The sequence below is a fragment of the Echiichthys vipera genome (assembly GCF_963691815.1).
Source record: "Echiichthys vipera genome assembly, chromosome: 6".
Classification (NCBI taxonomy): domain Eukaryota; kingdom Metazoa; phylum Chordata; class Actinopteri; order Perciformes; family Trachinidae; genus Echiichthys; species Echiichthys vipera.
The window spans coordinates 17,231,025-17,247,648 of NC_139831.1; the positions used below are offsets into that span (position 1 = coordinate 17,231,025).

At 41.6% G+C, this 16,624-nt stretch overlaps 1 protein-coding gene across 2 annotated transcripts; it reads right to left on the reverse strand.

Moving 5' to 3' along the window:
* Nucleotides 1-667: 667 nt before the first annotated feature.
* On the reverse strand, nucleotides 668-12,738 carry rnf20 (ring finger protein 20, E3 ubiquitin protein ligase). Of its 2 annotated transcripts, none has more exons than XM_083915833.1 (22): nucleotides 12,661-12,738; nucleotides 12,242-12,428; nucleotides 11,605-11,673; nucleotides 11,372-11,470; nucleotides 11,123-11,270; nucleotides 10,812-11,009; nucleotides 10,590-10,705; nucleotides 9,053-9,199; nucleotides 8,877-8,951; nucleotides 8,660-8,779; nucleotides 8,341-8,520; nucleotides 8,134-8,269; nucleotides 7,827-7,948; nucleotides 7,532-7,688; nucleotides 7,097-7,403; nucleotides 6,350-6,467; nucleotides 6,049-6,198; nucleotides 5,744-5,956; nucleotides 4,276-4,401; nucleotides 3,597-3,737; nucleotides 3,143-3,247; nucleotides 668-1,367 (listed from the first exon to the last, which is right to left on the reverse strand). In XM_083915833.1, exons 2-22 carry the CDS (start codon nucleotides 12,416-12,418, stop codon nucleotides 1,191-1,193), a joined length of 3,081 nt encoding a protein of 1,026 aa, XP_083771959.1. In that variant the 5' UTR covers nucleotides 12,419-12,428; nucleotides 12,661-12,738; the 3' UTR covers nucleotides 668-1,190. The 2 variants fall into 2 exon arrangements, with proteins under 2 accessions (XP_083771959.1, XP_083771958.1); XM_083915832.1 differs by having other exon boundaries at nucleotides 8,639-8,779.
* Nucleotides 12,739-16,624: the final 3,886 nt, after the last annotated feature.

Consider the following 16,624-nt stretch of genomic DNA (forward strand, 5'->3'; position numbering starts at 1 on the left):
CGGGTAAATAGAGATTTGCACACTGGGACTTGTGGTTTAATAGTCCATGTCAAATGTTAAAGACCCCCTCCAGTGGACATCACGTTATTGACTTTGTTTACATGTCTATGGTGTTTTTTTTTACATTTTATTATTATGCTGCCACATCATGAGTGAAATGAGCAGCCAACTCTAAAAACTACTCTGAAAATACAGTGTAGGCGTACTAATGACAGGCTCTAAATGACAGATTCAAAAACCCAGGGCTTCATACATCACACACCTCAGGAACCAATCCTGTCAGTTTGTGGCTAGGGTGTAGGGGTGAGGATCCCTGCTCAAATCTGAGGGTTTTTTTTCCTGTGAAAACCATTTCAAACTAAATATCAATAAAAGCAGAATACTTTTAAATACACAAAAACATAGCCCAGTTTCTTTGTTTGTCATCTTTTCCCTAAATGTTCACGTGTCTTCTTGCTGTGATGCTTTTTCGTTCGTCTTTGTTCTCTTTCGTTTTTTGGGAATTATCAGGTTGACCCCATTTGTCAGGTTGATGCCCAGCTGCAGGTGGCAAACATATTAACAGGACTTGATGAATAAATCAAATAAGATTGGACAGTTCAGATGTCACTTTAATAACTAATAGAACAGAAATTACACAGCATCAAGTCAGGTTTGAGAGATTTCAGGACAGTTGGCGTAAGACATTTTCAAATAAAAAAAAAAAAACAATAACGACAGTATGTACACACCAAAATTATACAAACATCTCACCTCACTGTACTAATCTTTTTTTCTGTATACTGGTTTATTTAGTTGCCTGTTCTGGGCAGGCACGCACGCACACGCACACGCACACGCACACGCACACGCACACGCACACGCACACGCACACGCACACGCACACACACACACACACACACACACACACACACACACACACACACACACACACACACACACACGACCAGAAGTTGAATTCAGTCATTGTTAAAAAACTAAAATTAAAGCGTTCAGTCCAGAGCATCACTGCGGCCCTTTCTAAGCTGGAATCATCCGGAAAGATCACACTGACGGGATCCTGTACGTACAGGAGCAGGGGAGATAATGTGAGTGCGGTGGTGGAGTCTCGCTCCCAGCACTGTTTGTACTACTGCTTATCTTGATGACCTTTTTCCCTGCAAGTATCCGCAGGGGGAAAAAGCGCTGCTTCAGCCGATGTATATGCGGTGGAAGTCGTTTGCTCCGAAGGCGGCGTTGCACTTAGGACACTTCCTCTGGCGAGTGTCGTAGCGCGTCTTAACGCACTCGAAGCAGAAGACATGGAAGCACTTTGTCAATACGGCGTCTTTCACCCGAGAGTTGCAGCATGGACATGTTAAGCGTGCCTGGGGGGAGAGGGGGAGAAAGAGGGTGAGAGAGGGGGAGGGAACGGTTCGAACAATAAACTGAGAAGCCATTTTTGAGCTGAGTGGTTCATAATGAGTGGACACATATCTTTAAGCTCAACTGTCCTTAGGGAGCACATCACATGATATGAAGGCTAATTATAACTCTGATGTGGCCACCACTGAGTCTCGAGAACATGGAGACTACAGAGAAGATTAGAGCCAAAGGTCTTGTAGTTTGGCAGGTTACATCAGAGCATCGTGGTTACATGAAACCACTTACAAGTTTATGACCAAATCTGGAAAAGTCTGAGCCTGATCCATTTAGATATCCGTTTGAGCTGCAGAAGTCTAAATGGACTTAAGCTGCAATGATTAGTTGACTGAGCAATAAGTTTATGGGCAGAAAAACAATTGCTATCTTTTTTTCAGCCTCTAAAATATGCAGATGTCCTGCTTTCCTCGGTTTATATCCTGTCAAAGTGAATATCTTTGCGTTTTGGACTGACAAAACAAGACATTTCAAGACATCAGGTTGGACTTGGAGGTATTAGGATGGACACGGGTCACTATTTTCTGACAACAACTAATCAAGAAATGATCGTCAGATTAATCGGGAACAAAATAATAATTAGTTGCAGCCCTAAAATGGACATTTCACTACGCACACTACAATTGGCAAAACACACTCATTTAATGTGTGATGTTGAGTCTTTGCACAGTTAGTCAGAATTTTAAGTGTCCTTGTGTGTTCCCGTCAATAGTGTGATCACACCGACAGTTGGTCTAATTTGGTGGAAACTACAATGATAAAGATGTTTCTGGTTCATTCAGCAGGACTACTTACTTAGAAGAGAATGATGGTATATGTGGCGCTTCTTACCCACGACTGGTCGCCCTGCTTCCCTGAATTGGGCACTCGATGTGCTTGTCACTAGCAGTTATCAAATACTCCTCACTGACCAGTGACAGACCGAGAAAACAGGCTACACCCGACCGCGATGGCTGCAATTGATTGGACAAACACATCGCTCGTGGGCCGTCTGCTCCCGGCTTTCAAAACAGACCACCATGGCGGCTGGTTTGTAAACGTTCTCTTATATTACACAAATAGTTCAGAGAGAAATAAACTGACTGCTGAATCTGTCTTCAATTTACATCGACAATGGTTAGTTTAAAACTGTTTTGAGAGTGCGTGAGTTTTATGAGTTTCAGATGTGGTGCTCTTTGTGCTAAGCTCAACTAATTCAGCTGCGTGGTTCTATACACACATATGTGCACACATGTGCATCTTGATAAGGAGTGTCACAAATTCGAAATGAGCTTTCAATTTAAATGATTGAAATGAAAAGCAGGATTGGTGATGGCCCCATTTTAAATAAATGATTTTAAATTTGACCATATGGCGCTTATATCGCCGTTGATACTATGTAGTGTATTTAAAAAAACAAACAAACAAAAAACAAACATGAAACCGTCAAACTCAATGACTCAGAACTCAGAAGTCAATGGCAACAATGGCATAGCTGTCAGTGCTGCAGGTGCATTTGGAGAATCGTGACAGCCTTGAACTTGTTTACGTTAACTTGGTGACAGCTGACTGAAAGGATCCAAAGGAGTAAACACTCCGGAGTTTGAATGAGCCATTGGAAACATTTTAATGTACCCTAAACCCGACCAGCATCCATGATGCACCAGTTACTGATTCTGCACACTTCCCTGAAGCAGAAGTGAAAACAGACGTTTTTAATATGTTTGGTATCACAGAAACCTACCTTATAGTCATTGATTTCTTCATTTAGGATATCATCTCCATTGCTGATTTTCTCAGCTGGTTTCTTGGCCTTCTCGATCTTTCCTCTTAGTTTGGAAATGTCCTCCTGAAAAAGATGACCAGAGGTAAGTAAAGGAGTGCGTTCTGGAAACTCAGATGTTGGAGCTTCTCACCATCGTGGAGGAAACAAATTTTGAATTTCACAAATCTAATCTGTCATTGGAAAACATTCAGAGCATTTTAGGAAAGAGTCATCCCATAAGTCTTATGACAGTCAAAATAATACTTTGTTCTTCTTGTGTTGACTACAATTTGCATTTAAGATAACTGATATGTCAATCTGACACATTTGCTGTGTATTACGGCATGTCTTGCCTTTTAACTCCATGCACTTTTTTGATACTTAATGGCTCTACTGTATTTGTGCGTACGTGTTTACTTGTGTGTGTTGTTACCTGTGCTCTTCGCGCGTTAAAGGACTCTTTCTCCCTGGAGATGCTGTTTTCTATGACTTCCTCTCTGACCAGGTGGAGCCTCTGCTGAACCTGCTCCAGCTGAGTCCGCACCTCCTCTGACAACAACGCAGACTCCTGAGCCTGAGGGACAACAGAGATGTTATTTCTTCTTTATGTAGGGATATTATCTGAACGTGTGTTTAGATACAAGTGTGCATATTTACATTTATTTCCAGTTTAATTTCCATACTAGCAGCTCACTCTTTTTGGGCGCATTCAATTAGATTTGATTTAAAAAATTGTTATTGTCCCAGAGAGGCAATTCCTGAAGCAGGCATATTAAAAAGAAACATACAGACAGGACATATTGCAGAGACAGTACAGTCCACAACAGTAGCGATATATGACTTACAGCAGTGACCATGTAGCAAGAGGTAGAGTCAGATGGTCAAATGTCCAGTAGTAATAATAATAAAAGTAGGAGAAATAGTGGTAGCAGTGTCTTCGACCACACATTAACAAAAAACAGACTATAAAAAAATTTACGCCACAAAAAAACAGTTTGTCCACATTGACCAGTGGCCTCATGGGCAGCGCCCCATTCTGAAAGAGAGGAGAGAGAGAGAGAGAGAGAGAGAGAGAGAAAAAACAACTAACAAACTACTGAACTATGCATTACCTTGCGTTTGTTCATGTCCAAAGCTTGTGTTCGAAGTGCCAACTCTCTCTCAGCGGTGCTGATGGTGCCCTGCAAGAGGCGCTCCTTTTCCTCAAGCTTCCTCACCACCTGCAGCTGGGCATCAACCTGACAAATGGGCACAATTCCCAAAAATGATAGTGAACGAAGATGAAAAAAAAGCATCACAGCTAGAAGACACGTGAAAATTTAGGGAAAAGGATGACAAACAAAGAAACTGGGCAAACAGGTAGAAGCAGACGGTAAAAGTGAAGAGCAGATGTGTAAACTAGAAAATGCATTTCCTGCGGAAAATGCGTGGAAATGCTTTAATGCTAAAGCTACAGTGGAAAAAAGCTTAATTTTTGCAAAAATATAGAAGAGCTCAATGTTTGAGGAGAATATTAAAAAGCTGAATATGTGCAAAAGGCCAACTCTGTGAGAGCCAATCAGAGGCCCATGCTTCGAAACAACTCCCTCTCGCGAAACATTATGACTTGTATTGTTAAACTCTCTTCACTTTGAGCATTATGAGGGTTTGGTCAACATGGAGTTATGTTTTTTTTGTGTGGAAAAAGTTAAAAATGACTGCTAAATCACAGTTTTAAAATCCTGAAGTTTTCTGCCTATGACCGTGTGTGCTGACAATATTAATCATTGAAGTGGATGAGAGCAAGAAGGTATCTCTTGGTGTTTTGAGCCCCAGAATTAAAAAACTATAAGTCATAGTGCTATAATGAGCAAGTTTTCCGAAAGAAGACAAGAAAGCCTACATTTTGAGATCTGAGAAGTGAACGTAGTGGAAGCTAGAGGAGATTTAGTCAGAAAGTTTCGTCAAACGAGTGAGGCAACGTCAAAGGGATTCCGTACACTCTGAAACTCAATACACACTCATTAAAAACTCTGATCAGGTCTAAAAAAACATAAAACATAAACTGTGATTATAGGAAAAGTGTAAAAGATATGAAAAGGAAAAGATTGAGCTGTATAGGTCATAAGTCTTGCAAACCGTTTTAAGTCGGAATGAAGTCTGTGGGTGGAAGTATGTCGAAGTAGATGAGGTTCAATGAGAGGCATGATTTTAAACAGATCTCTATTGGTTTGCATCATAAAAAAGGCTGAATATATGAAAAAGTATGAAAGGCAGAAAAAAAGCTGAACATTTTGACAGTTGAATGGTTTTTGTAGCTGAAAGTATGCAGCAGCTAGAGGCGACTGAAAAAAATACGGAAGAATTATTCTCAAAGCATTTCCACCAAATATGCACTGTATAGACTTATTTACGGACAAGCTTTTTAATGAGAAGCAAAGGTGATTGCGCATTTTTTGGTAAGGTTAGGGTTAGGCAACACTTCGTAGTGCATTCAAAGAAAATGACTGCAGCTGGTTATCACTGTAATTAAACTGTGTTATCTCATCAAACCAGCGTATACAACCCCAATGCTTCTCGTGGTGTTGCCTGGTGGCTCACCTGAGTTTTTAAAGTGAGCAGCTGGTCGGCCAGCTCCTCCTTCTCCTCTTTTAGCAGCTTGTGGATCTGGTTTGACTTGATCCGCTCGCTCATCAGCTTGAAGTTGGCGTCGTCTTTTTCTCTGAGCTGCTGCATCAGGCGGATGTTCTGTTCCTGCATGTCCTCGAAGGCCTGACCCGTCACGTCCATCTCGCTCAGCAGTGCGTCCTCCTCCTGCAGAGAGGGGTAGGGGGGTGAGGGGTGGAGTGTTAGAGAGCAAAGTAGGCGTTGTTTGTGTATAAAAACACAATGACCAGCTCACACACCTGTTTTGCTATAGAGAGCTTCTTGTTGAGGATATCTATCTGCTCCTCCACAGAGCGGATTTTCCTCAGAGCCTCTTCGTCAGCCATTTTTTTCCCCTCCCTCCTCTCCCTCTCCTCCAGCTCCCTCAGCCTCTGCCGCAGCTCCTCTCCCTGGAATCAACATGATTATTATTGCACTGCCAAAAAACCTTTAATGATCATTATTTGAGCACCAATATCCATGAATCATGTAGGGACCTGGAACAAATCTTAAATCTCCTACACATCAACACAAACATCCACAGTGTGCAGTGCTGATCACCTCTGACTTGGACTTCTTCTCTGCAGCCATGAGCTGGACTTTGTCCCTCTGCTCCTTTGGTGCTGAGCGGTACATGTCCAGAAGCAGCTTCATCTCCCTCTGGGACTCCTGAGCTTTCCTGCACAGTAAAGGTAAGAGTCTTTAACAAAACAATCACCAACACCCAGGGTCAGAAATAAAGATGGACTCACTTTCTCAGGGCTAACATTTATTGTTAACCTGCCATATATTGAGACAAGAGTCTACTATTCCAAGTGAGCCTCTGCTGGTGTTTCACAGACTCATATGACTGGTGATATAATTCCCATGTCCCACAGAAACAAAAGCATCACAAAAACAAAACAACAATATTGGGGGCTAAAAACAAGGGGGTGGAAAATGAACATGTGTAAACGTGATGATTCCTTTATAACATGGCAACGTGTTGTCCTCCGATAGGCAGAACAAATATATTATTTTTCAATCAAGTCTCACAAAGTCAGGAGGCAAAAAATCCCAGACTGAAAACTCCCTCACTTCACTAGCTGTGTGTGGGTGAAACATAAGATCCCTGATCATTTGAGAGTATACGCTGCAATATTTTTCAGCTTCTATAATTCTTTGCATTTTTATTAGTTTATGCATTTCTACAAATTAAAGGATGTGTTTGTAACCATCTATGTGAATTGTTTTGTGGACAGCTGGACGACAGCATCATTTACCACCAGGCAACAAAGTTTTTCCTCACTTATTTAGTAAGCAACTTACTTCAGCTCGGCTCGCACCATCTTCAGCTGCTCGATCTCCTTCCTCTTTGACCCTCCGATCACAGACAGACGCTCCCCGGCCGACTCCTCCGGTTGGCTGCTGCTCCCTGCCTTGTCCTTCTCTTCTTTTATCACACGGGTCGGCCTCTCTCTCTCCTTTTCCTTCTCTTTCTCCCGCTCTCGGTCTTTCTCCTCTTTCTTTATAATGTCCTTTTCTTTCTTTTCCTCCCTCTCTTTCTTCTCCTCTTTTTCCTCCTCTTTTATCGTTGCCTCAGGTTCTACTCCAGTCTCCATTTTCACCGAGGCTCCTATCGAATGAAAAATAAAAAAGTAAAGCAGAAATTGTCAACCAGGACAGTGCAAATATGTTTTTAGGAACAATAACTTTTCACTTATTTAAATTCATAGTTGGTCAACTACTTTAGGTGTTAGTTACCTGTGCTGCTGGGTGTGGAGGAGCCGTTGTCGGGCTCTGTCTTGGCCACAAGTTCCCCAGAAATGGCTGGGGTCGAAGGAGAGGTTATCTCATCCTTCACCTCCATTTCTGTGCTTGACTGGGATTGGAGGATGGCGTTGCCCTTTGAAGCGCGGACCTGAAGAGGCAACAGATGAATGTTTTTAAGTGTGATGTGTGCTCTGTATTGTTCTGCTTTTTATCAGATGTGGTACTATGAAAGTGACCTATAACTAATTCGTTTTGTGGCCTGCACAAGTTTCCCTTTCGGACCGACCTGGTTGAGCTCAGCTTGTGTCTCTCTCAGTCTAATCTTGTATTTCACCACCTCGCCCTTCATCTGCTGGTTGTGTGTTTGAAGTGTGCTGATCAGGTGTCGCATCTCCCTGTTTATAGGACCTGAGAGAATGAGGCAGGGAGAATGAAAGAGGAAAAAAAGAAAGTAAGAGATGACGGGTGGGAAAAAAGAGAATACAGATTAGGGCTATAAACCTGCGAAGAGCTAACTTAAGAATCTAAGCTCTACTGCATTTTCAGCACAATGAATGCACCTAAATCACTGAGCACCCAGTTCTGTTAGTTACCTGCTTGCTCGTTGGCAGCAAGAGTCTGTTCAAATTCGATGCGCAACATCTCGTACTCCTTCCTGACCTGAGCCAGTGTGTCCTCCAGCTGAAACACCTCTGTACGCACCTTCCTCTGCAGAGCCACCTCGTCATTCTGCACACGGATGAGATGACAGTAAGAAACGGACAAAAGGTCACATACTGTAGATATACCGACACACACACCTCCATATGTTCCAGCTGTCGAAGCCTTGCCGTCCTGGTAGTGTTGAGGCGGGCGCGTGTCTCGTCTAATTGAGCCTTGAGGATCAGAGACTCATTGTAGAGCACAGAAAACTGGGACTGCAGGCAGCGATATTCTGAAGTCTCTTTCACCAAGCCCTCTGCTCGACTCAGCAGCTCCGCCTGAGAGGAACAGAGAGAAAGGAAAGTAAGGGAAACAGAGTCAGCAGCAAAAGAAAAAACAAAAAAAATGATTCACTATAGTACTGAATGAATAGCTTTTTTGAAGTGCAAGGTTCACCAGGGAGAAACACAAGTCCACCTTCATGCTGTTGTTCTCCTGGAGCACAGTCTGCAGGTCCTGCTGCAGCTTCTGCAGCTCAACGAGGCGGTTGTCTGCCAGCTCTGTGTTCTCCTCCATATCACTGTTCATTTCTTCAAACTTGACAGGAGAAAAGAGGAGAAACTTTCAGTATGAAAAGCAAAGCGTGGAAAGAAAAACTACAAAAACGATCAAAACTGTTAAATGGAATTCCTACCTTTCTTTTGTTAATAGTGATGGTCCCACAAACGCTGCTGGCCTCCCCACACACCTTATAGCCTTTGCTGTTCACCTGGAATGCATTACGGGAAGCAATATAACATGCATCAGTATAATACCAACATTCGTCAAGGACAAATTCTGAGACACGCAGACAAGAGAACACATCCTCACCCTCTCCAGTATCTCAGTCAGGTGTGCGTTCAGTCTGTTCTCCCGGCGTCGGATCTTCTCCATGTCCCACTGGAGCTCCTCGATCAGAACCTGCAGTTCGCTGACACGCTGGTCTGCTTTGTTAGCTGCGCGACCTAGAGGCCGGGACTGGACGAGACAGGGACACAAGAGGCTTGACACCACAAATACAAGAGCTAAGAGAAACTTAATGCTTGCTAAGATATTACCCTACAACAAAGCAGCTGTTACTAGAGCAGAACCAGTAACAGATAAAACAAATGAACCACGTATATAATTACTTTACACAGTGAACCACAGTGTCATAATGATTTTGAAGGAATTTCAATTTTACACTTGTGTGGACGGCTGTCACACAGAGCCTGTGAAGCCCGCTTGCGGAATTCCACGGGATGATGCTTGCAGAGCTCTGTGAGATGGCGATCTGCAACTATAGTTTCAGCGTGCTGTCTGAACGTGTCATCAGTCAGACCCAGACTCAGATGAGAAGTCTGTGAAATCAGTGACTAGCAGATTAATCGAATGGTAAGTGTAGTAAGCATCTTTTATGTGTTTCTTTTGTTTGTTAGCTTGTGAGTGTCAGTGGCTGACAGCTCCAATGACGGTGAGTTAGCACCCTCTGCACTGGCAGTCCGCTCTGTGCTGGAAGTTTGAGGTTTTGCGTATTGCGACAGCGATTGGTCTACGGACTAGTGACCTCCGTAATCAAGCTTGGCCAGGATATATTTTTTAGAGAGGTGCACAAACATCTCTCTCCAGGAAAGGAACGTGAAAACACCTCACTTGTGACAAACTTCGTTTAGATACAAGTCAGCGTAGTCAAAGTCAGAAATTTTAGAGGCCAGAAACATTAGAAAAAAAATACGTTTGGACGAGCGAGCGGCAGTCTGGCTGGAGAGAGCAAGCTCCATTCAGTGAGGACAAAGCAGTGAATCACAGGATTAAACTGTATTTTATAACTGTTTCAAAGCAGTTACATTTAAAACACACACACACACACACACACACACACACACACACACACACACACACACACACACACACACACACACACACACACACACACACACACACACACACACACACACACACACACACACACACACACACACACACACACACACACACACACACACACACACACACAGAGCTTCATTGTGTTTGTATCTGCTTTGTGCTTCAGTATCTGACGCTGAGGGGAAGGTCGTCACAAAGTGGCAGTTGTGAATCAGAGGGCTTCTCACTCTGCGCTGTGATTGGCAGGGGGTTAGACCTCTACACAGGCCAAGCCTACACCCAAAAATGCCTGTCCCTCTCTAAATACCAAGAAAACAGAAATCCAGGCAGAGAGCAGCATCTCTGCAGATACAGACACCACCACACTCTTCCAGTGGGTAATAAGTGATGATTGAGAGGGACTACTTCTGAACTAGTTTATACATATTCTACCTTTAAGTTTAGTTCAACCTGAGGGGGAACATACTGTAACAGCATATAGGGAAGGGCGTATGATTTGTACCTCGCTCGTCATGTGACTGTGCTTCTGCTTTAGGTCCTCCGACAACTGTTGCAGGCGCTTGTTTTCATTGGTCAGGAGGGAATTCAGTTTGGAAGCGGCCTCCCATAGACTGCCCTCTGAAAAGAAAAGCAACAATATCACATTTTATGGGTGCAAATACATCCTCAACTGTGATCCATTACTGCAATTTGATCTTGTCTTCTTCCACCAAAATCTTCCGACCTTTTATCGCACCAGCTCCAGAGTCCAGCTCTGCCTTCAGTTGGTCCACAGTCCTCTTGAGACACTCATAGATCTCCACCACGTGACTGGCTTGTTTCTGGCTGGACTCCACCCTCTCCTTAAGCTCAGCCTCCATCTCCTCACTGCTGCTGCTCGCCAGCGTTGCTAGGAAAGAGTTGGTTGTCTCTCCCTGGTTGCCTGAGTGACCACAGCAGGAAACAAGGTTTTAGCATTGATGTCTAGTTCGTTAATCTAATATTCACGTCATTGCTTACTTCAAAGTCATGATTCTGTGTGAGCCCTGTCTTTACCTCTGTCCTTGGCCCGCTCCTGGTTAGAGTCGCCATCAGGTTCTGGAGTGTCCGGCTTCAGGCTCCGTCCTTCACCTGCCAGCGATTTCTCAGGTTCGCTGCTTGCTTGGTCATAACGCCTGATGGTCAGTTTAATGTTTTCATCAAACTGAGGGAGAGGGGAGGCAATCACATTTAGACTTAGGAGAGGAGACTGTTGATGTTGAACAAAATTTTTTTGTTTTTCCTTCCTTCTCTGAACTTGCGTACCTGGTTCCAGTATCTGTTGAGGATCAGCAGGCTGGCATCATCAGTGGCCTGGCGGGTCTCCAGTCTCTCAATTCGCTCTCGCAATTCATCCTCAATCACCTGCAAACCCACAAGCCAAGAGATGAACCTCTCTCTCTCTGAACAAGCGAGCACAAGTACAGCTCCCTCTGTGTATGTGTGTGTGTGTGTGTGCTTATAAAGAGTTATAAACATACATTAGAGAATTAATTTACCTGTCTTTGATCAAGAGATTCTCCCAACTTTCGGTTCTTAGCCTGGAGAGCTTTGATGTCTTGTTCTTCCTGAAAAAAAAGTATAAATTCAAACATGAGTACAAAAAGAAAAAGCTGCCAACCAGACAGGCATTACACTTCTGATTGCTGGGTTGTATGCTAAGAAATTAAATATCAAACTATTTTTAAGCACCTTGATACCAATATTGCAACAATATTGTTTACACAACATATTTACACAATGAGATCTCAATAAATACTCATCAGCAATGCAGCCTTTCAGCTGACAAATCTGACTGAGAAAAATACCAATATAATGTTCAGTATTACCTTTCATCATCGTGTGCACCCTTTTCCTTTTCAATACCAGGGTTAGGCTATATTATATTTATTATTATCTGCAATATATCTCTATAACATCATATTATTCAATTTGACTCCTTAGTCACTTTATTTTTTCACATTTTTGATGCTCTTTTGTTATCTTATATTGTTATATCTTATTAATGTAAGATTGTATTGCAGTAACTGTTACTGCATTTTTTGAACAGTTTGGAGCACGAATGTCCTTCAAGATTCAGAAATAAAATATTTTATATAATAATATCTTAGCGGACAATAATAAAAGGGGCCTCACTGAGTTGGACACTCCTCCAAGTTTGATGACCGTCTCCACCGCGGTGCTCCCCCCGGCTGCAGCGGCGCTGACACCGGGAGTTCCGTCCTCTCCTCCTTCCCTCTCCCTTCGCTTCTCCGGGGGCGCACCGGAGGACGAGGGACCGGTGGGGTCAGCAGGACGCTTCAGCCCCGACATCCTCAGACTCCTGAAAACAAACAGAGAAGTGAGCGACAGAACTGATGTATCACATTTTTTAAAAAGCCCCAACCGAGCTGCATGAATCGGTGGATGTAGAGTGAGGCTAACGTTAGCTGTGTGTTAGCTGTGTGCTAACGTTAGCTTTAACTGGTGTTGATGAACAGGATTCTGACCCGACACATCAACGCTTTTACTTTCTAACATTGTCGATATCAACCAAGCCCTAAACGAAGTCTTACCGATTTAAATGTGACGTGTTTTATGTTATTAACTAATTCTGTATGTGGCTGTTGATGTTGCGGCTCCCCTGTCTTTGGGAAACGGAAATGTGGACGCTGTTACTGGGACAACCTTCAGCTGACGTGGCGCCACCTGTCGTCCGGGAGGGGAGCGGACAGTTTCTTCTTCTACGCTTGTTGGCGGTTTGCAAACAACGTTTTGGTGCATTACAACCATAGACATAAAGAGTAGATGCCGCATCGAACGTTGGGCCGCGAGAAATGCGGCCGCCATCTTGGACCGGTCCTTCTCCCAGATCAGTTCTATGAGTGACTCGTTGAGCCTCTGAGTTGAGCAGCAGAAGGAACAAGATGCCAGAGCACTGTGCAGCGTATTCCAGCTCTAATCTAATATTACAATTCATAATCAGTCCGGTACAGTACAATTTTAAACAATTAGACATAAATCCATGCATTTTTGAATGTTATAGTGAGTCCCTCAGGCTGTGGCAGGTAGATACAGATTTAAATGCCAGAGGAGCTGCTGTCCCTTATTTTATTATTATTATCTCGTCACAGTAGAGGCATGGAGATTAGCCTCTGTGGGAATGTTAGTTAATTCACCCCCCGGCCAGATGTGTGTGTGCAAGCCTGTGTAGATATGAAAGGAGAAGCACGGAGGAAAGGGGTTGTCGTACATGTGGTCTAGTGTAAATGGATTGCACATTTCCAGCATTAGGTCAGCGGAGGATGTGCTGTGGTTTCATGAGAGGAAGACACTTCAGAGACAGTTCATCTCAGGTCACCTCAGATATTCTCAGTTTTGTTTTTTTAAATATTGAACATGACATTGAGATGAATTATGACATAATTTTTCATGTCATGTCACTTTTTTTTTTAAGTTTAGACTATCAAAGGAGAAGTGACAGAATCTGATCAATATCCTTTGCTGTTAAACTGTTTCATCAAACAGGAGCAACATGATGTGGGCTTTATTATAAAGAATGAATTAGAGATTTACGAGGCAAGCGTGAACATGTATTTCCACTCTGTGCCCGATATTCTCACAGCTGAACTAAATGTTCCACACATTTTGACTTGGTTCTCCACATCTCCACTTAAAGCAGGACGAACGTCACATGTTTGTAAACCAGAACTATTGAGTCCAGGCTTTTTTAGTTCAGTTGTACCACAGAAGTTGAAACAGTCTGAAAAGAAAAAAATCATACATTTATTTAACTAAGGAAAAATCTTAAATCGTTTGTATAATTTAAAATGGATACTACTGAACTATGCCCCGTGTTTTTGTTTGCACATTAAATACAATTACTACATAATTAAAATATGCAATAAAGAAGACATCCACATAATTAGACCTTGCCTAAAAACAAAGGACACATTTCATACACATTTTAGATACTATACAAAGTACTCCTACAACATCACTGTCTTTACCAATTAGAGCTACACTCTCATTGGTAATTGTGCAAGAACAAAACAGTGTGAAAATGATCGATTTAACAAAATGTTATATATATTTTTATACCACACACACTCGCTCCCTCTCCTCTCCACTACCACGACTATGCGACTGGCAGAGCATGGATCATTTCTGAATATTTATAAACATATAGGGTTCGGCTCTTGTTTTTTTTTAGTGCTTTAAATGGAAGTGTGTCTGTGTGTGTGTCTGTGTGTGTGTGTGTGTGTGTCTGTCTGTTTGACTTGTATTTAGATGTGTCCAAAATGTCATCTCTCTCTCTGACCTAATTGTATTGATACTCTTGATTTATATGTATTTTAATTTTGTGTGTGTGTGTGTGTGTGAGAGAGAGAGAGGAAGAGAGAGTGAGTGAGTGAGAGAGAGATTTATGTATTCATGTATGAAATACAGCCTATTAATACTCTATAAATGATTTCTCTTGTTGTGTTTATATTTATAGTGTTTGCAAAACACCTATCATACATCACATATATCATATATCAGAATATTCTATTACTGTTAATCCCACTGTGAATATTAAAATACGCTGAACCGTGTCCTGTCCTTACACTGAGTGGAGCGGGCGACCGGGCCAAGATGGCGGCTCCACCGCTCGTCAGCGCCAATAGGCCCAACGTTCGATGAGGCGTCTACTCTTTATGTCTATGATTACAACCACCAACTGGTAAAGAGTATTTCTTCTTCTTCTTCTTCTTCTTCTTCTTCTTCTTCTTCTTCTTCTTCTTCTTCTTCCTCTTCTTCTTCTTCTTCTTCTTCTTCTTCTTCTTCTTCTTCTTCTTCTTCTTCTTCTTCTTCTTCTTCAAAGCAACTCCAGGGGCTCTCTTCTGTATGATTAAGGGAACTTTAATGCAAATACCCTGTCCATAAATAACAAACTTTTATTAGAGAAAAAGTGTAACAGTACATTTCTGAGATACTCTCACCAAAAAAATTTTATTCAATTTTTTTAAGACAAACAATAAACTAATAGCTAAATAAATATAGAAAGTAAACAATAAACTCTTGGTTAAGTATAAAATGTAAACAATAGACAGTAAACTCTTAGTTAAATACTAAGAGATAAGAATACAAGTAAAATAAACTTCACAGATAATGAAATCAGATAAGTTAAGTGTAGAGAAACGTATAAGATAAAATATACATGTCTGTATATGGCAGAAATTAGCAGTAAAATTAAATTACTGCACAAATAAGGAGAAAAGTGTCCAGGTATGAGTAGATAAGATGTACGTTTCTTAGCTTTCCTAGACTCCTAGATTCCTAAGACTCTAATGAATGTGCTTTTTGCAAAACATTTAATGTTCTTGTGCAAACTATCGGAATTGTATAATCTAGATGTGCCGCCCCTGACATACAACAATGTGAGATTTGGTTTCATAATGAGGACAGAAAACTGGAATATAACATAAATTACTTGGTTATACTCCCCAAATACTTTCTACACTAATGTAAATTCTCAAAAACTACCCCACGTTTCTACATTATTCTAAAAGAACTGCACCTTTACTCTGATTCATTAAAACCTGTGAAATCAAAGAAAGCCCTATTGCTGTATGACAGTTTATCAACTTTTACTTTTGATTGATCTCTTATAAGAAAATGTGTGGTTTTAAAAAAAAATGTATTTTCTATTTTTGCTTTACTTTCTGTTATTGTTCTGTTTATATCCTATTCATTTTGAATGTAAGAAATGCTACGCTCAGTTCTGAAACCAGCAACTTTTGTAATTGCATTTGAATATGTTTATTTGTATTGTATTTTGCATTTTGCAATAAAAAAACAAAAACAAAAACACAAGTAATGTATTTAGGCCTATGTCGTGTTTCACACACTGGAGCAGGGGTTAGTCCTGTTTTCCAACCTTATATACAATATATTTTACCCATTTGTAAATATAATTGTCACACATCAGTATTTGATAAGACATCTCATAAGAGGCCACTCTATACTTTATTAAGTCGAAATCCAGTCGGACAGGCTGTTGTTGGGTTTTTTGTACACTAACAGGGAAATTAATAAGCAACTGATATACACTGAATCTGGGGCTTTTGGGGGCCTGGTCAGTGTACGTCCCACTCTTGCCCTGTTGTTAATCCAGCCCTGTTGTATTGATAGAGTGCAGTGTAATGACAGGAATTCACTAGATCCCAAACATTGTTTAATTACTCAAGAAAAAGGGAAGCCTGCAGCTAAATCAAGACATCCATTTCCACGGTCATAGAAATCCTTTTATTGAAACAACTGAGACAAATCACAAAAAATATACTTTTTGTTCCGATTCAGATTCAGAAAACTTTATTGTCTGACGTAACAGAAAATCTTCTATGACGTGGCTCAACATACAAACAGGACAATGTACTGATAAGCAGTCATGCAACACAGATTTCTGCGAGCACACACAGTGCGTATAGGTCTTACAAACAAGTATAAAGATAGAAAATTGTAAAGAAAATAGACAAGAGAAAAGCTGTGGATACTTTG

What these genes read in the sequence shown, in the direction of transcription:
- rnf20 (XM_083915832.1), bottom strand. Translation starts at nt 12,418, where the DNA reads ATGTCGGGGCTGAAGCGTCCTGCTGACCCCACCGGTCCCTCGTCCTCC. An exon ending in GGAGCGGGCCAAGGACAGAG is followed by an intron (nt 11,010 to 11,122) that starts GTAAAGACAGGG and finishes GTGGTCACTCAG; the next exon opens with GCAACCAGGGAGAGACAACC. An exon ending in AAGAAATCAATGACTATAAG is followed by an intron (nt 1,368 to 3,142) that starts GTAGGTTTCTGT and finishes CTCTCCCCCCAG; the next exon opens with GCACGCTTAACATGTCCATG.